General features: G+C 35.6%; 3 protein-coding genes across 10 annotated transcripts; 2 read left to right on the forward strand and 1 right to left on the reverse strand.

Moving 5' to 3' along the window:
• Positions 1-1,271: 1,271 nt before the first annotated feature.
• Positions 1,272-4,231, forward strand: LOC105225355 (N-alpha-acetyltransferase 35, NatC auxiliary subunit homolog). The gene is made up of 7 exons (XM_011203764.4): positions 1,272-1,453; positions 1,517-1,901; positions 1,964-2,534; positions 2,601-2,782; positions 2,836-3,380; positions 3,440-3,923; positions 3,998-4,231. The coding sequence occupies exons 1-7, from the start codon at positions 1,443-1,445 to the stop codon at positions 4,136-4,138; spliced, it is 2,319 nt and encodes a 772-aa protein (XP_011202066.2). The 5' UTR covers positions 1,272-1,442; the 3' UTR covers positions 4,139-4,231.
• Positions 4,226-5,620, reverse strand: LOC105225354 (programmed cell death protein 2). The gene is made up of 4 exons (XM_011203763.4): positions 5,324-5,620; positions 5,172-5,266; positions 5,022-5,106; positions 4,226-4,959 (listed from the first exon to the last, which is right to left on the reverse strand). Exons 1-4 carry the CDS (start codon positions 5,495-5,497, stop codon positions 4,234-4,236), a joined length of 1,080 nt encoding a protein of 359 aa, XP_011202065.2. The 5' UTR covers positions 5,498-5,620; the 3' UTR covers positions 4,226-4,233.
• Positions 5,621-7,885: 2,265 nt separating this feature from the next.
• LOC105225356 (protein tamozhennic) lies at positions 7,886-16,366 on the forward strand. Of its 8 annotated transcripts, none has more exons than XM_011203766.4 (7): positions 7,886-8,456; positions 10,461-10,596; positions 10,657-10,856; positions 10,914-11,181; positions 11,246-11,326; positions 11,391-12,523; positions 13,388-16,366. In XM_011203766.4, exons 2-7 carry the CDS (start codon positions 10,473-10,475, stop codon positions 14,264-14,266), a joined length of 2,685 nt encoding a protein of 894 aa, XP_011202068.2. In that variant the 5' UTR covers positions 7,886-8,456; positions 10,461-10,472; the 3' UTR covers positions 14,267-16,366. The 8 variants fall into 8 exon arrangements, with proteins under 8 accessions (XP_011202068.2, XP_011202070.2, XP_011202071.2 ...); XM_011203768.4 differs by having other exon boundaries at positions 10,464-10,596; XM_011203769.4 differs by having other exon boundaries at positions 7,886-8,452.
• Positions 16,367-19,951: the final 3,585 nt, after the last annotated feature.

Genomic DNA, 19,951 nt, shown 5'->3' on the forward strand with positions numbered 1-19,951 from the left:
CAAGAACCAACTTTTCGAAGAGCTTGGTTACTTCAGATCTTGGGTCACTTTTATGTATTGGACTCACATATGACAGTTTCCAGGTACGGGGGAAACTACCTGATTGACGAGAGTAGTTAAAAATATGTGTGAGGGGCTCACAAAGCTCGATGGCGCAGTTTGGATTTAATTTGAGTAGATGCTTGGGAACATCATTGTATTGGACCTCTAAGCTGTGTACGTCGGTTGACGATCCATTTGAGTTAGCATCAACGAGCTGATTGCTTGATCCATCCAAGACATTGAGTTCGGTATATCAATGTTATTTTGTTTTTTATCCTTTATAAACTTCCAAAAAGCGTTGGCGTCAGACTGGACCATGTACCCAACTTTGTATACGTAATTACTGTAACATTCCGCACTGAGTCCTTTGCAGTGCCGCCTTAGAGTACTAAAACGGTTTTAATTGTGTTGGATTTTCTTTTTCTTGTATTGAGTGTGTGCTGATTTTTTGAGTTTAATCTTGTTTATGAGTACCACCAGGAATGTGGTAGAACAATATTTACCTGATACGAAGAAGCAACATAACATAACAAATCAGTACAATAGCAAAGTACATGCGGAATTCAGCGCTGAATCTCACACCCACCCTGCGGAACCTAAATTCGATCACCGCTGATCGAAATCAGCTTTGCGCTAAGCTCGGTTCTGAGCGTTCATTCTGCGTTCACCCTTAGTGAGTGAAGCATCCCACGGTTTTCAATGCGAGTGTTTTAATTATCAACACTTGCTGGGAACTCTCTCCCTCTTTCTCTCTTTTCGTTCCTTAAACGTTAATGGACGCGTGCCGTTTCTCTAGTGGATGCGTCATACACTCTAACCACTGTCATGTTAAAGGTTTAACGAAACCTTTCCCATACTCTGATTAGAGGTTTCACTTAAAAACTTTAGTTGCACAAAAAAATCAATATTACATATACTTATGTGGCGTTCCTTGAAAATTCAGTTTAGTAGAAATTTTTTCAGCTAGTTTTATTATGTTTAATTTGTTTCTGGTGTCCCACTTTTTTGATAATAGCTGTTCAAAATTCACAAATCTCCATAACCATGGAAAGAGAATGAAAGAAAAATCAGCCAAAATAAAAAGGTTCGTATCACGCCATCCCTACTTATCAGTCGCTCGGTGCATATGTGTCAGCTTCCGTTTTGGTGGGTTATACCGATATTTATTGATCAATTATCGCTTTCGTTATCATTATTATCGGAATAAATGTGCCGTCACAATTAAACATTAGACGGCATCATTTTAAATACATATGTTATATATTTTTTAAACAGTATGTAGAGTATAAAATTTGTAAGTTTTAATAGATTTTGAGAGAAAAGTTTCCAGAATCGCTTTTATTAAAAACAGATGACAAATATAGAGCGGGGTATTTTTGAAACGTAGACTAACAAAACAAATGGATCATCTGTAAGTAAATATAAGGTTACATATATAACTTTCAGCAATCAATACATATATAATTTCTTCTAGTGGGAATGCTGTATTCCAAGCAGCTTCAGCGGCTGCAGCTGCTGCGGCAGCTCTGCAAAATAAACCCGAGGACTTTGTAATGCCCGAATTATACGATGCCAACCAATGGGCAATGGAAGAAGGCGGCTTTATAGATAGTGACATTCAACGCAATGTTCGGTCCAATGAAGACACGGGCGAATACCCGCGCTTCGGTTGGGTGGATATCACAAAAGAGTTTTTTGATTCGTGTTCAGAGTTAAATTTAGGGGAATTAGCCCAAGATATGCTTTTTGGCTTATTCGAAGCAATGTCTGCTATTGAAATGATGGATCCCAAAATGGACGTAGGAATGGGATACAACAAACATGACGCACCTCCTCATACTTTTGAATCGGCTGTGGAGGTAATATATTTGTGCTATCTTAATAGGATTTTCAGTTGCTTTAACCAATTTATAATACGTAGTCGGGTGCTTTGAAACTTGACAATTTCACCAACGAGGAACTTATCGGCACATTTGATGCACTATTTGCTTGTCTTGTATCGTGGCTGGAAGGAAATTCAATGGATCAGGTTTTGTTTACTTGCCTTTATTTACACCAGCCAAGTGGTATCAAGGATAAAGCACTTCGCTATTTTTGTCACGCTATAAGAATTCTTATCGTCATTATAAAAAACATAATTATTATCAGTAGTGTAAATGAAGAAGAAGACTTCCAGCTCTATGGTAATTCGTCTTTATTGGCTGTTGAAGATTGCCAACCGACGGCGGTAGCAACTCAGCTGAAAGAAGCAGAAGATGATTTAGTGCGTCTAAGCAAAACAGAACAGCAACCGGAGTACACTATGGCCGTTGTGCATCGTCTGCGTTTTATGCGTCACTTTTATCAATCAATTTTCTTATTCGATTTTGTCATGGGAACTGCCCCTCAAGAGTCCAATATGAACGAAATTTACAAAAACCTAAATGCATCACTCGAATTAATACCACAAATTAAACGTACCATTGAAAAGGGTATTCAACCAATCCCCAACTGTAAGTATAAAGTTAAAACAATAATAATTTTTTTTTTAAATTAATACAATGTAACATTATTGCCAGCTGATTCTCCAAATCCCATTGGATTTTCCCCTCGCATTCATGATCGTAGTCAACCACCTACTTTCCCGCGGAATGTAAAGATTCGTGATCGCCTCTCCAGTTTACAGTTTCTAGAAGATTTAGTACATCGATTAAAGTATGCTTGTAAAATAATACGAATGCGCGATTACTACTCAGCCTTGGTAACTAGCTATCATTAATTAATTGAACTAAAAATAATCTTGGTCTTCAATAGAATTTCTTTATTGAGTTTAGCAAGAAGTCTGGACAATGCGTGCTTTCGCGTAGTGTGCTTCAAGGTTTATTTATATCCAACCGTCGCCTTGTTTTTGGTACAATTCCAATCAAGGATTTTCTATGGGACTCAGTTCGTGCTTTTAATTCTCCGCCTGTACTAAATCCAAAGCATTCCCTGGCATCCGATCAGAAGATACAAATGTATTTAGATACTTTCTTCCGGTACTGTATTAGTCTAAATACATTCACACAATTCATTCGTATTTGCGGCTTCAATCGAGCTCGCCAACGTGACAAGTTGGCTCGATTTATTGATGGTTTTGATACTATTCAAGTCGAGGCAGCCCGCTTAGACTCTCATTTGACAATTTTAGCAAACGAAAAGGCGTCGGAAGGAAATGAAGCGCACGCTACGGCTCTAAAACATAGCTGCCAGTTTGCAACATGGGTTTTGTATAACAGTTTTCGTGCAATGATGCTCTATTTGATGTCGGGATTTGAATTAGAACTGTATTCTGTACATGAGTTCCTATATATTTATTGGTAAAGTTATTAGTAAATGTTTGTTATTTTTTCATATATTTTTATGTGTTAAATTGCAGGTATCCATATGAATTGTTAATAGGGTTCATTGTATCTGCTTTAACACGAACAGAAAATAATCTTCTTGTACAGGAAGAATATGCCGAACATCAAAGTAGACTACATGGGAGCAGCAATTCAAAGAATCGTAAGCCTAAACCCAAAAAAAACAAGAAACAGCAAAAACCCTATAGACAGGAGATCGTTTATTATCATGCTATGTTAAGCATGTGCGGTGGGTATTATAAAGCCATGGGAGCATTAACAAAAGACGGTCGAATTCGTCAACCAATGCCAAAGTTTGATAATGAAGAAATACGTTTCAACAGAAGATTTGCACCTTTTGCTACTTTAACTAGCCCACCCCCTGTTTCTTACGCCGAATTTAAGAGTATAAGAGAACATATGATGCGACCGCCATCGTCGGAAATTTATGCGATCGCCGCAAAACATTTTGATCAAGCACGAATCGTTCTGGAATCCATACAAAACCCAGACCAAGAGGTAGGTCAATTCCAACACATATGAAAAATACAATAAAAGCAAAATATATTATTTTTCTTTCTGTAATCCTTTAGATTTTGGATATGCTTCACGTCGCCAAAGTAAATTCTGTTGTCATGAATGTTTTAGCAAAAGGTCATCAGAAAGACTCGAAAACACAACCTGATTTTGACTTTTCAAAACACCGCCATTTTCCCATTATTAAGTTAAATTAACAAAATTTGTTGTTGCTAAAAACGCCTGCTGAAGCGCATAATTTAATAAAAAAAACTGTATATCAAGAAATAAATTAGTTCAGAACATTATAACTTTATGTTTCGTTTTTATTAGGAATGATATCTTGCTTTATAATATATTCGGCAACATATCCTTTGTCAGCTGGTAAGTTACAACTTTTTGAACATGTATACACAGCCAATACTCCCCAATCAAGGTGGTCATCCTTCAGCAAATTAAGCATCTGTGGCATTATCTGAAACTCGAATTGGCGCATACTACCACATAGCTCGCAATCAGGAATTCGATGATTTTGGCCGAAAGTTTGCTCAACATTTGCTATCCAAAGAGGGTGTCCTCCTCGCTTATATCTCAAAATTTGTTCAGGGTCTCTGCTCACTTCTTTTTTGAAATTCCTAAAACACTTGTCATCAACCGCTTCAGATTCGGTAACATATTTATCCAGTTCAGAATCTGGAACATCCTTCAGAGTACCTGTGTTTCCAGCATCCAATAACTCCTGATATTCTTTCCAGCGGGACTGTTCCACGCTTTCATCGTCGTTTTCTGTATCAAACTCTTCCTCTGGATTATTCGCTTCAACAACAATTTCCCATTCCGGAAATATAATATTAGGCAACAGCACACTGACATTTTCACATCTACTATTATTTTCAGACGTACAAATTTTTTTGTGATCTTGCCAGTGAGCACGTTGATGGGTTGCAGAACAGTAGTTTATGCTCCGGCATCGGCCACATGCTAAAGGTCCCAAGCAACCACAAACAAAACACAATTTCTTTGTTGTGTTAATTTCTGGCTATTCAGAAACAGATGTGTACTACATTATACTATTCATATGAAAGTAAAGGAATTAATTACCAAAGGCTTTCCTTCCTCTATTGGTGGTTCTATTGAGTAAAAAGTATTTTTTCTTGGCAGTTGACTTCGGTAAACACTCAAATAACTATTTTGTTAAAATAATAAAAAAAATTTTAGGGGATTTATTAAAATGAAAAAATCTACCCCTACTTTGCTGAATTATTCTCCTGACAATCGGGCGATCGGCACACAAAAACGTAAATAGTACGATGAAAATTGTACTCATCTTCAAATGGTGCATAAATCTATAATAAATAAATAATTATACATAACGTATCTATATCCAGTCGTGATTTGTTTACCTGGCATAGAAATGCTTTAGGTTGTTGGCATTTTTCGCATTTTAGCTCATTGTTATTTGGCAATTTTTCCAGTTCCAACCACGCTGGTTTCCCACCTGCCTTGCTAGGAAAATATCGGTTCGTCAACCATGCGCACTCGCGTTCCTCCGCAAAACCCAAATCTATATCACTCATATTCAATACAAATTTTAAAATCCTTTCTTAATTAATCTAATTGATAAATAACATTTAATTCGAATAGGAATAAATGTGGCTCAGATAATTCAAGGGAATATAAGGAATAACAAATCAGCGATTATCGTCACATCAACTATCGACTTTATTTTCATTTCAGCATTGCCAACCAGATATTTTCCATAAAAAGATTGATGAAAAAAAAACAAAGCCAGAAAAAATATTAGAAACGAGATTACAGCAACGTGGCATAGGGAATTTAAAAATCCTTATATCATATTACGTCCTAAAATTCGGAGTGACTAAATTACATTTAATATTTTACTAATCTAGTTTGTGGTTGTTGTAGTGGGAGCATTCTGCCGAGTTTACAGGCCAAGGCCGGATTTTTTATCTAGGTCCTTTCCGGTTACGTAGTTTCACCTGTCGTGGAAATGAAAATTTAGTGAATTCAGATGCATTGCTATTAATTTATTTCTTTATCATAATTTTTTTACATTTTTCTTTGTAGCTCCTAAATCAGCTGTGATAATGTAATAGACTTCTGTAAATACTATCATATGGCGCTAGATCAGAATCGCACAGATTTTGAGTAGATTAGCTTCAAAACTACTCGATGGTGAGATTAACAAGCGTAATTTTTCTCCCCTATTCTCATGCCATGAAATCACCACAATCACTATTGTGAGGTTTTTGTTATATATGAGGCTAACAATTTAAAAAAAAATTCCAATTTTATTGATATAGAATGGAGGACCTATTCTTCCAAAATATAAGTATTTACGTATTTTTGCGATTTAAAATTAATATTACACTTATATTTTGCACTTTTATATCCACTAGTACTTGACTAACTTGACTGGAGAATGGAAAGTTCTCTGATCGCCATTCACTTGGGAATGGCCAGAAACGATTCTTCTACATATGGCTCAAGCAGCTCACGACTTCCGGTCTTTTACCAAGTATCCTCTGGGTAGCCTAAGAACATCCGTTTGACGGCGAGCTAAAGTGAGAAGGCGAAATATCCTCTACATAGGGTTGTGCGCTGGGTTTGGGACCCGCCACGTAAAAAACATTACCAATGAAAAATTATCAACAGCCTCTCAAGAGAAACCCCCCTTTTGGTGACGAACATGGCAAACGAAATAAGGACTACGAATTGAGGGCATGCACCTGGAATATCGGTCTCTTAATTGGGAAGGTGCCGCTGCCAGCTGGTTGATGTCCTCACGAAAATAAAGGCTGACGTCACCGTGCGATGGATGGGACAAAGACTGAGATAAGTAGGTCCTTGTGGCATTTAATACAGTGGCCATATAAAGGAGCCCAAGTTTGCTGTGGGATTCGTGGTGGGAGAGAGACTCCGTCGCCGAGTACCATCTTCACTTCGGTGAATGAATATCTAGCCACAATCCGCATCAAAGCGAGGTTCTTCAACGTATCGCTGATTTGCGCCCACGCCCCGACGGAAGAGAAGACGATGTGACCAAATTTGCCTTTAATGAGGGCTTGGAGTGCGCCTATGAGAGCTGCCCCCGCCACGATGTCAAAATCGTGCTTGGCGACTTTAACGCCAGGGTGGGCAAAGTAGGTATCTTTGGCACTACGGTTGGTAAATTCAGCCTCCACGACGAAACATCCCCAAATGGGTTGAGGCTGATCGACTTCGCCGGTGCTCGAAATATGTGGTACTAGATTCTAGCACAAGAAAATACATCAAGCTACCCGGCTGTCTCCGGATCGAAAAGCCACCAACCAAATCGATCATGTTGTGATAGACGGAAGACAGTGTTCTAGACGTGCGTACGCTCCGAGGTCTTAACATCGACTCGGACCACTATCTTGATGCAGCCGAGATTCGCACCCGCCCGGACCCCGGTATAAGGGAACTGTGGACGGCATTTCAAACTCCTTTCGTACAGCTGCAACCGAAACCATTGATTTTCCAATGCCCCAACGGGCATGGTTGGGACGAAAGCATGTCCAACGATTGGAATTTAAGTGTGCTCCGACCAATCCATAAAAAGGTGACCCCACAATCTGGGCCAACTACCGTGGGATAAGCCTCCTCAACATCGCATATAAAGTTTTATCGAGCGTATTGTGCGAAAGATTAGTGCATTTATAAAAGATGTCGATAGGGTAACACAGCCTAATCACCTCTTTCAGAAATTTCGTATCGAAAACGTTTTTGAAGTGTGAAAATTAGATATGACAAATTATGTTAGGAAATTAGTTTGTAATTTTATATTACTACATATTTCATTATTTGAGGAAAAGTATGTAAAACAAACAATGCATAGAATTTAAACAAAAAATTCTTACTCTTATTATTTTTTTGATACTGTGGCCACCTCAATTTTTGTAATGATATGGATAAGGTGATAAATGTAAAGAAATAGAGAGCCAAATGCAAAGCAAAATTTTTAAGTCGCGAAAGTAACAAAAGTGTTTCGATAAAAATTATTTCAAAATCTTAATTAAATATTTATAATATTGGAGTGAATTTTCCCAAAAGCGTTCGGATTGTTTTCAATCAACAGTTTTTGTAATATGTGCAAATAATAATAAAAAAATGTAATAGCGAGCTGCATTCCTTTGTATAGCTGCTGCGTCAAAAGAAAATATTTATGCAATCTAGCACGGGTGTGAATATTATTTCTCACAAGAATTCACCGAAGTCAAAAGAAATGTATGTAAATTTAAAGGATGTAGTGGTATAAAGAATTTAAATCAGAGCGAGTTGATTATTTTGTAAATTTCGGAATCAGGAAGAGCTAAAAATAACAACCACCTCCGCATCTTTATCAAGTGTGAACATTATACATAGCACAGCTTTTGTGCCCTTTGATTTCCTTTATTTGTACGAGTAAGTCATGGAAAGCCTTAAAATAAAAATACAAAAGTGCAAATAAATTTGTATGCTGCGATTATTCATCAATATACTTTAAGAAGGTCTGTAAGTGCATATTTAATAAACTTCGTATATACATGAAATTTAGAAATACTGCGTTCCCGGTTAAACATCTTAATTGTGAAATCGCCAAAAATACTATTTAGAACAACCTTCTGCCTGGGCGGGTTACATCTTTTTGTCTGATGTTTTTGCCGGCTATGTAGTGTTTCTAGATTTGCCCCTTTTGTTAAAAATTTGAATGTTTGCCAAAAACCGAAAAAAATTATTTTAATCAATTCATATAAAACTAAAAATGAACACTTATTTTGCTAAATAAATGTAAAATAACGTGCTATTAAATCTTTAAGATTTTTAATTGCTTCTATGCATAAAAATCATCAGGATTATATTCTGACATAAAAATTAATAACATATTGTTTCTTCCATTAGTATGAGTTCAAGTGTTTGCAGAAATTGAAATAAACGTGAGTCATTCGAAGATATGTTATTTGGAAGTGCTTGAAATATATAGAAAATATAAGAAATTTGTGTCCCAAGCACAGTTTGTAACAGTAAGCATGATTTTCCCTTTGTGGAATATAACAATAAATTAAATTGGTTTGAGCTGAGCGAAAAAATATCGCAAATATATGAAACTAAGGAAAACCACCACTACTCACAAGTCATGAAATTTGCTTGAAAGCAAGTGCAAAATAATCCTAGTCGTTTCTAAGCCTTTTATATGATCGACCATCCAATTGCTTGTTTTTTCTTATTTTATATGTTTCAGGTTGTTGTGATCTTCCAGTTTATCATGATTTATTTTAGTAACATGAGAAAATATCTAATAACTCGTGAAATTTGAAGTCATTTCTTTTGTATAACTTTTAATAATAATCATTTATTATGTAAAAATACATATATCCTCAAAATTATAATAAAATTTAGGCCGTACATCTCATTATACATTTTTCGAAAATATTTTGGTTTTTGGCGGTCACACTAGGAGCGCCTCTTAAAATCAGGTGACGATCCCACCTACTCATTTCACAAACAGTTATTGGTATACCTAAAAATTCATCGTTCTTAAATCTTATTTGAAATATACAAGGCTTATTAATAGGTACAGTATGTAATCCATTATTAGCACCGGAAAAAATTAATTTTGTAGTATCTATTTATAAGCGTTTACTAGAGGTTAGAAACGTAATGGTTTTTCTTTTGTAACACGTTTTTGGTAACATTCCTCCGATTTTTTATATTTTGGTGTGAAAATGCACTGAAAATATCGGTCAATGTGTAAGATAGACATAAAATTGAAATTCAAAGAGAATCCTTTCCTGATAGTAGCATGTCAGTGTGTTACAAATAGGTTGAATCGGGCCAACATATCTCTTACCCACATGTACTTTATTCGCTTATATCGGCCATGCCAGTTATCTTAATAAAATTGAGAGAGAGTGTGTTTTTTACCACGGAAGGGAGCAATGGAATTTTCCGACTAAAATAGCTTGCGCACTTCTTCATGTCCGAAGAGGCAGGGCCATTGAATTGAATTTCAACTCTGTCGTCATGTCTCTTCAGATTAGACAAAGCCCTAAAAGTAGTCCAAAACTTACTCAAGCCGGCGGAGGTGTTGCAAGACTTCAGATGCTCTATTTATCTTGTTCACTTATGTTGGTTTACCATTTGCCGATCGTCAAAATTGAGATACCTTATTGCTCCCAATAAACACATTATGTATTAGACGTAAATTATGAAATATAAAACCGAACGTTATAAAAAATACACCCAGCCAAAGCCCTGAACAAGACTGAGATAAAAAATAGCGCATTTAGTTTGTAAAACAATTATCTATTGTTCGTAAGTTTAGTTCTGTATATATTCTTTCGGCAGTAGAATGCTTGATTAATTTAAGACCATTTTCAAAGTAACACCTTGGACACAATACTTGGTTATTATAAAGCAAATAATGTTTTTTTTATAACATGTACCCTTGACGAAACAATTTTTGTTGCATTCAAAAAGTTGGTCGACTTTTTTAATATTAAATTTGTACACTTTTAGCAGATCGTAAAAATGTCTGACTTCATGCCACGCGATATGCTTCCTGACTTATGGGATGAAATCCTTAAACGTCATTGGACATATTTGGACACCGATGGAAGCATTCAAAAGATTGAAGAAGGGAAAAAATTAGAGAGTAAATTATTTATTAAAATTATTTAAAATATAAGGTAACGGTATAAAAATGTCCTTGTAGATTGTCTTAAGGAGTTTCTGTGTATTGTGCCTCATGATCGGAAATTTTTTTTACCAGAAACAGCGCATGTTCTAAGGAAATCGATACGAGAAATGGACGAGTTCAATGCATACAAGGCAATCATTGGATTTAGATCAATCAGTCACTATGCAAATAATTTATTTACAAAGCCTTGGCGAAAAGAGTTTAGAGTTTTAAAGGTTCGTCTTAAAGTCATGAATAATTTATTAGAATCAAAACGTTCGATTTTCATTCAGATGTATTCAGGTTTCTATCAGCATGAAATTAAATCGAATTTATTAGATGCTGAAAAGCTTTTCGAAGCTATGGGCTACAGACAGGTTTCGGAAGAGATTCTTGTATTGGATGGGCCTATTTGTCCTGACCAAGTGACAAACGTGTCACGTGATGCAATGGCTGCCTACGTCGAGTGCCAAATAATGGAGCATATTTATTCAGGTCTCATTGCACTTGGGATTACTTGTTCTTGGCAGGATATATTTCACTATCGCGAGAAGTACATTGGTAAGTAATATTTTTTATTTACTAAAAATGAAATGTGGTGTTTTAACCTTTAAACATTCATCAGGAGGATCTTCGCAAGCGATAAAAAGTTTGGGTTATGCGATTCAAGAAAGGCAAATGCGAAAGGAGAAACTTATAAATATTGGTAAGTATCTGGTCCTTCTAGTTCTATATTTAACCAGATACAATATTAACGAATTCTTATGTAGATAACTGTTACGCTAGTATTCAACACTCACCACAAACATACACTACACCGGAGTGTGCGAATTGCTCGATTTATAATCGCATACCAGCGGGAGCGCAATATGGAGTGCAAAGCGAGAACCATGGAAATTGCGCAATTCATGCGCCTGTATCATCATCAGTAACGAATAATTTATGTAACGGAAACAGTAAAATGCCTTCATATCCAATATCTGGATATCAACTACCACACCAAGTTGGTTATGGAATGTCCTCTGCAGCAATGCAGCATTCCAGAAGTTTGGATCACTACAGTGAACCGGTGCCACAGTTGCCACATAGACATTCATTTGATCATCAACAAAAGGGTTGCACGGCGCATCATTACAAACCTCCGCATCAATTGCCAACACAAAACGTGTATGAACACCCTTATGATTGCTTGGATGGGGCCAGTATGGGTGAAAGTAGTGTTTCCTATGCGGCCGTTGTCGCTTCAGGTGGTGGTTCAAATAATGCAATGAACAATTGTGGCATGAACCCCGCTTATTCTCATCCCTACAATGTGTCAGGCAACCGATATCCACTCCCGTACAATATTTCAAATCAGTTGAACACCCACTACGCAACTCCCAATGCCGCGTGTAATGGCATTAAAAGTGATCCCTATAATAATACAGATAACGGTGGCTACGCTTCCGTGTCAAAGTCGCACAACTACCAACAACCGCCGTTGCCACCTATCCGCCAATCATCTGTAGTGGTTGGTGGTAAAGATTTCCAAGCATACCGTCAACGTTCCTTTCCCCCAGATCAACAACTAATCGAATTTGATGATCGCGCACCACTTAAATCACACGATTTTCATGCTCTACTACATAGATTACCACATTGTAATTCCTTTGATTATGATCGGGAACGAATTATTGACCAGCAGCGGCACTTTGGCCGTGTAGCGAACATCCCAACAGCTTATGCCCAAACGAAGGATATTATGATAGGCCATCAATATGCACCATATTCCGCTTCCCAGCATCCCTCTTCTGACGACATGTATGGAAACTATGCTTATGCACGACCATTACCGAAAGCTGATCGTTTAAAAAATAATTCATCAACTAATATTGCAACGAAACAAGAAAGAAATTCAATGATGGTAAGAATAAGAATTTAAACATAATTAGAATGTTTCATCTATTTAGTATATTTGAGTTTCAAATGAAACTATAAAGACGCGAATTAGCAAAACATTGAAGGTTTTTCAAGGTTTAACATTACTCCAATAGCATTATTTTATAAATTTATTATATACTCGATGCCAAATTATACGCATATATAAACGAGTTATGTTCAACGTCAATCAGACAGTGGACTATACATATTTATGTACATATGTATATACAGCTTTGTGATTTGTAAAGAAGGTGCCCTTATGGTTTTATTGGGTTGCCTTTCACATTTCTTATTTTTTACAACTTTTAACGTGGATTATCTCAGCAACAGTGCATCGATAGTCTTCATTAAATTTTTGGCGATAAAGCTCTATCAAGGACAAGTATTTTATCTATGGTATGGTGAATCCAATCACTTCAAGACGAATTTCTTGAATGTTGACCAAATTCAGTTGATGTGCAAACTGATAGTGCAAGATCGTCTTGTGACCTATCGTAAGAATGAGACCACTATAGGCAGTAGCGGGATCAACATATAATATTGCATCAACATTGTATTGTAGACATTTTTTTCACATTCAAAAAAGATTCGTGTCGATTAGTGGAGGTTTTCGATGACAAATATTTGTTTTTGTTCTCTACTTCCGAACTTTTAAAAAGCTGAATATGTTCGGAACCAACTATGATCTCATTCTTATTTTTTTTTTAATTTGACATCTGCAGAATTATAATTTCAATTCAATACAAGTATTTACATAGCATAATAATATTTTATAGTTACAATATTAAGATAGTCACAAAATAAGTTCTGACAAAGGGGAAAACATAATAACAATTTTTTCGTTTAGGATGTTCTTGACAATAATGATAAACACTTGCAACTGCAGCATACGGAATTGAAGGATAATACAGCTCCGTTGAACGGAACGTCTGGAAGTAGTTGCAAAAGGAAAATGTCTTCGCATACCAACGAAGCATCTGATTTAAGTTTTGAATCGAACTTCGATGATTTCTCAACAGTGGGACGCAGTGAGCAACGTTCTCCGACTCAAGCCTCTAAGAATCAAGATGGGGTTGGTTCTTATGAATCGTGGAATTATGTTTTCCAAAACTTGGAGCGAGCTGGCTATTCAAAAGATTTAAATGAACGTGGTGATCTTCTAGTACAGGGTTTAAATTTGGATTCAATGAATTTGTCAAACGGTGGCGGAGGAAGCAACAGCGGTTCCAAAAACAACGTAGAGAGGCGGCGATCAAATCAGGCAGAATCGACAAAGGTCGGACGATATTCTAATAATGAGCAGAACAAAGCACCTTTGGTGGAAAAATCAGGTGCAACCCCTCCGTGGCGTGAAGTAGAAAAACGTGACGAGAAGAAATCAGTGGGTGGTTTTAATAAACAAGAAAAATCTATATTAAAACCCCAACCGGTGAAGAAAACAAAGTCGGGCTTAAAGCAAACGCCTAACCTCTCCACAACCACGGCGTATGACAATAATAATGGTAATAATGAAATCCAATCGGAAAAGAACATTCGGTCAAAGACACGAAAGCAGTCTGCTGTAGTGATGTTGAACCCACAGCTGGCCGCTAGCGGTCAGAGTGAATGGAGTTGCCGCTTCTGCACTTTTCTCAATCCAGATACCGAACGTATTTGTGAGATGTGCTGTCGCAGCAAAGATTTAAATCTCGAAGCGGCCGTGTCTCATACGCCTACTTGCGTTTAATTGCCTTTTAGCTATGCATGCCACGAAGTTTGGAAACAAACATTTGGTGGAAACATGACAAAGCGTTTTTTTCTAATAGTCGAACTAATGTGAATTTAATTTACCATATAACATGACTATAAATGCTTAAATTAGTATCGTAATCGGAATAAGCATACTATATTCTGAAAATCTTTAGTCAAATCTACGCCGATTTCTAAAACTTGATTTTGGTTTTAATTCGAACTAATCTTTATAATTGTTATTTTTGTAGTATCTTCCATAAATTAAGTTATGGTAAAGAGTGGATGGACCCTGAGTATTTCTGTGTTATACTTATTTATTTGTAACTGATTTTTTAATCCATTGTTGAAACACACATATATGTATGTATATACATATATATGTGTATTGTTAAAAATTATTAACAAGTATATTGAAAACAATCAATGATTTAGTCCTTTAGTTCCCATTACGTGCCTCCTGATTTATTATCAAACATTTCACAATTTAAAATAAGAATTTGTGTGTGAAATTGAAATATTAAACGAATTACAATAAAAAATCTGTATATATTTTGAACTTAATATAAACATACATATGTATTTATCTACAAACATATGTATATACAAAAAGTAAAAATGTATTAAACGAACAGAACTACATATCGCCACCTTAAATGCAAAATAACGTATCATCATTTTTCATACACGTATGTTGGCAAGAGAAGGAAAAAACGGTAGAAACAAGAAACTGCTCATATGAAATGAAATTTTAATTATGGTAATAACTTCGTTATACCTGAACAATAGCTTAATATTTTGTACATATGTATGTATATGTAGTAAATCGTAATCAATAAAAAAACTCAATTTCGAATTTTTCGATGATACGTTGTTTTGTATTTTAGATGAGATATACATATTTTATAATTATTTAAGTAACCTAGAAATGTGGAAACGATGAAGACAATGACTAACTATATAAAATATGAAAGCTATGAAAATTCCCTACAGATGGGCTGAAATGTTTGCACGCTACTTTTATATCGCGTTTTACAATGGTGTGTTTAATTAAAGATCCTATTTCTCGTGACCTTTGAAGTTATTTTATGAAAAATTTCGGAAAGGTATTATGGTCTTGACAGTGCTAAAATTAAATAAAAGCAAGTATTCGGCCCTATTCCCGTTGTCGTTTTAACTTTCGTTTCCAAGTTATCGTCGTTTGGTACCCAAACTCGTATTTCCCAAGTTTATAGTAACGTCAAAGAAAGTTATCGGAATTTTAAAATAAAATAAGGGAAGTGTCATAGTATCTGGAGTTTGTATTTGTTGGGTTGCAGGGATTATTTGAACCATTTTTTCTTTATTTTGAATTTAAATACATACATATGTACATAAATTTTAAGCACCGTCATAGGTATTAAAATGCAATTTTACAAATTTCATTTACTTTATACTAACCTTGTCCGTCGCAACATGGAGGTGCAAATGAATTACATTTTTTCGAAATGTTCAGTGGTTTTATCTTCTTTATTAAAACTTTGGCCTACCCAGAATTTTAATTCTGTCACTAAAATTTCCAATTTATTCGTGTTAGAAATTTTCACTTTCACTTAAAATAATCACGCTCAAGAAACGACTGTTACTATGTTTTTACTTTCTAAAATGGGGGAATACGAGTTAATTTTTTATAAATGCCGATAACGCCAATAGGAGTGCTAAATAACCAGGATACACTTAAAATACCGAAGTTCAAAATGTCGACCCATCAAAATTCAAATATGCAGCTAAATCAAAATACCAACAAACCAATATGCCGCCGTGTTGAAAACATTTTGTGTTCGTATTTTTTTACGTTGTGAACAGCGAAAGGGGGCGAGCTCCTTTTTCTGCTGGATCTCAGAAAGAAAATTCTAGCTTTTTTGTTTTCAATTACTTGACTAAAATCCAGAAATTTAACATTCGATTAGTGGTGCTTTTACTTTGGGAACTATGAACCATATTAACCATTTTTTTAAGTGTAGTACTTTATTTTAAAATTTCTTCTGTCCGTATTTTGAATTGTCGGAATTTTAAATTTCGATATTTTGATTGTCGACATTATGTTATACACCCCAAATAGCCATTTTTTTATTTCGTTTTAAAACGACAACGACAATAACTCTCTTCACCGTACTGAATTTATTTATAGTTACAATATATCGGTATACATATGTATCTCCTCTCAGCTCGTCCTTTCTAAAAGTGTCTGGCTTTCATGAGAAGCAATTCTTTGCCGATAAAAAGGCTAGAATATTTGCTATCTGATTTCTCGCATTTTATAGAAACGTGGGTAAAATATACCCTTTAAGATAAAGATTGCGTAATAGAATTAAAAAAGAGCGACTGCAGTAGGACGTTGTTGAGTAGAATTTGATAGCATGAATAATCTTAAAACATATTTTTCACAAAGTACTAGCTGATATGAAAAGCTTTACATAATAGCTACAGTTACACACACACAATGTAAATAATTAAACAATGAGCCTTAAAGTCGCAAATTTGTTGAATTTGAATTGGTCTAAGGACAGAACTGAGAATTATCGTATATTATTGCATATTTGAATAAGTATGTATGTATGCAAATCGCTTATTGTATAATTGAACGAAGTTTCAGTTTTGAACTGGTTTTGGGTTATAATCACCTTTTGTTTGTGTTGTAATCTGTTTCGCTTGGCCCATTTCTGTTTAACTTAATATGGACATGTAATATTTAAAATGAAAATGTTATAGTAAATCTTCTATAATATTATACACAATAAAATAAAAAAAAAACTAAAACTAGATTCCATTTACCTAACACAAATTATCCAAATATGATGGTATCATAGGACATATGGATTAGAATAATTACTCATCTCCAGTTTTTCATTATCGGAACCCTAAATCCCATGACTTACTGGTATTATTCAAGATTTTTCGCCATTAAGGGTAGGTAGGTTAGGATGTTCGGAGCGCCACCGATTGTTTTATACAATATGATTTCAAATCGATTCCCAAATGATATTGTGCAGCCATTAGTATATGAGGAGTGCATTCAAAAAATAACGTTTTCGTTTTCCAAAGTGTAAGTGACGTTTATTGGGAAATATTTTATAATTACAGAAAATTACATTGTTTTGTTATACTAGCTGACGTTTATTCAATACTTACTCCAATTTCCTCGTTGTCTATTTTATCTTGACAACTTTGATGCCGGCTAAATTCCCTGCACATTCCAGGTATATTGGAGTAGCCGCATTAAATCCCTGATTGCCCGAGATAAGCTCAAAGTCAATGCCAACGTTAAAAAATTAAAAGGTGAATTTTTAATTTATACTTCGCGTGTTTTTGGAACCGGTATTTTTTTCTGTAAGTTGGTAGTACTGTTAGTGACATCTATGCTTAAGGGGTTAGGGGTAGTCAGAATTTTCAAAAAATTATTTTTTTTTCTGCATTTTCGTTAAGTCTAATATCTTAAAAATATTCTCTGAAAATTTCACGTTGATTCGATAATTAGTTTTTGAGTTATTCGACAAATAGCAAAGAGCTCGGGCACTTCAAAGCGCTAGTGTGAAACTTTAAACGAGTTTTTCTTAAAAGTATGGTTTTAGAACTGGTGACAACTGTAACTCGAAAGCCGCTCAGTAGATTTTAATGAAATTTATACAGCTTTTAGAGTACATAATAAACTCGAGCCTGATCGGATTTTTTTTAACTTTGATTTTACGATTAACTGTTGATTTTTTCCCAAAAATTTAGACAAAATTTTCCTGAGGCCGCCATTTTGTTAGTTTTTGAAAAAAAATCCTTCGATCATGCCCAGGATATTTATAAAACTATTTCTTTTCGATTGATTTTAGATTAATCTCCAAGGATTTATGGCTGTCACCGCAAGTACCCTTTTTTGGAAGTGGGTCAACACAAACAACTGTAACTTTGGAAATTAATTTTTTTTTTGAAATTTTCGTGACTTCAAGTCAACACATTCTATGATAATGTTATTTTACTACTTTTGTAAAATAACACGATTTAATAGCAAACAAAATACTGAAAATTCTCATTTTTTCGTGTCTTTGACTACCCCTAATCCCTTAATTCACGTCAAAGTATGAATTCCTCGATTTTTACTACTTATGTCTAAATTTATTGTACAAAGAAGTGCGACAATGCACCATCTCATACTGAATTGGTTTTTCGTGATCATTTCGCCACATTTTCAACGAATAGCGTGCAGCAACCACCGCATTCGCCTGATTTATCTTTGTGTACCTTCTGGCTATTCAGCAAATTCACATGACCACTCCGAGGACAGCGTTTTGATTCAATTGAAGATATAAAAGCTGAATCGAAGAACGCACAAATACGGGAATTTGCTTTTAATGAAATATAAAATTATAATATAATTATTACATAGAAATTATAGTACAGCAAGTAAAAAAAAAGAAAATTAAATTTGTCTTGACTAGGAGAATTTTAATAGACGTCGTTTTATATCAGGGATGAATGCGTTGAGTGAGCCGTTGTAGAAATCCAGTTCAGTATGCAGCGAGTTGACAAGCAACGCGATGCGATTGTGTGGGCTGTTGAACACGTAGCTTTTAGAGGTTTTTATGGTTTTTAGCTGGCGGTTGCGTCTTAAAAAGATACCCGTCGGTGCCAACTCGAAACAGCTGGTGATGTCCGGAGCATCAATTAATCCATTCACGACTTTAAGGAAGAACATTAGGTCAGCTACCTGACGACGGGCATGTAACTTATTGATGTTGAAGCGGTCATAGAAATCTTCAGATGAGTTGAGACCACCAGAAACATCGTGACAGTACCGGTAGCCTAGAAGTTTACATAGTTTCAGTGAAAGGTGACCAATTTACACTACCATAATCCAGGACTGGGAGGACCAGCGAGGAAAAAAGACGCAGAATGGAGTTGGGATTATTAAAGTCTTTACTTGTCCGAGTTATAAAACTGAGAACTTTGAAAGCCTGATGTAAGATCTTGTCGATGTGTTTGCTGAGTGTCAATTTGTTGTCGATGAGTATGCCCAGGCCCTTTTCTTGTTCAACTACGTTTATTGCCTCATTACTTAGGTTGTAATTAGGTGGGGTGCATGAGTGCGATCGTGAAAATTATATCACAGCGCACTTTTTGCTATTCAGATCAAGTTTATTCTTGTGGCACCAGGTCGAGAGTGCATCAATATCACTTTGGAGAGTAACAGTATCTAGTTCGAAAAGATATGGCTCTGAATAACTTTAGGTCATCTGCATAAAGCAGATAGTCAGATCGGAAGAAATCACCGATATCAATATATTAAAAAGGGTGGGACCCAAATGCGAACCTTGCGGCACCTCAGATGTTACGTCATGCTTGATAGAGAGGTTACTTTCACTTGGAATTGTCTACCAATCAAAAACGACTGTAACCATTTAAGTGCGTTAACTGGTAATTGACGTAAATGAACAGGTTGGAGGTAGTGGATCTCCCACCGACGAATCCATGTTGTTTACTGGTGATGATGTTTGAGAAGAAAGCAGTCAGTTGAGGAAGAACTATCTTTTCAAAGAGTTTAGCAAGAGCAGATTGAATGCAAATTGGTCTATAGTTGGAGACATCTGCCTTTGGGCCGTCCTTATGTATAGGACACACAAAAGAGATCCTCCAATCAGTTGGGAAAGTACCATTG

The sequence above is a fragment of the Bactrocera dorsalis genome, unplaced genomic scaffold (genome assembly GCF_023373825.1).
Source record: "Bactrocera dorsalis isolate Fly_Bdor unplaced genomic scaffold, ASM2337382v1 BdCtg326, whole genome shotgun sequence".
NCBI lineage: Eukaryota > Metazoa > Arthropoda > Insecta > Diptera > Tephritidae > Bactrocera > Bactrocera dorsalis.

Bases quoted from the DNA above. Each gene is read 5' to 3' on its own strand.
- LOC105225354 (XM_011203763.4), bottom strand. From the start codon at position 5,497: ATGAGTGATATAGATTTGGGTTTTGCGGAGGAACGCGAGTGCGCATGG. The intron at 5,267-5,323 runs GTAAACAAATCA...TATTTATTATAG, and splicing joins CTAAAGCATTTCTATGCCAG to ATTTATGCACCATTTGAAGA. The intron at 5,107-5,171 runs GTAGGGGTAGAT...TTAACAAAATAG, and splicing joins CAGGAGAATAATTCAGCAAA to TTATTTGAGTGTTTACCGAA.
- LOC105225355 (XM_011203764.4), top strand. The intron at 3,381-3,439 runs GTAAAGTTATTA...GTTAAATTGCAG, and splicing joins GAGTTCCTATATATTTATTG to GTATCCATATGAATTGTTAA. The intron at 3,924-3,997 runs GTAGGTCAATTC...GTAATCCTTTAG, and splicing joins TACAAAACCCAGACCAAGAG to ATTTTGGATATGCTTCACGT.
- LOC105225356 (XM_011203766.4), top strand. From the start codon at position 10,473: ATGTCTGACTTCATGCCACGCGATATGCTTCCTGACTTATGGGATGAA. The intron at 10,597-10,656 runs GTAAATTATTTA...ATGTCCTTGTAG, and splicing joins AGAAGGGAAAAAATTAGAGA to ATTGTCTTAAGGAGTTTCTG. The intron at 12,524-13,387 runs GTAAGAATAAGA...TTTTTCGTTTAG, and splicing joins AAGAAAGAAATTCAATGATG to GATGTTCTTGACAATAATGA.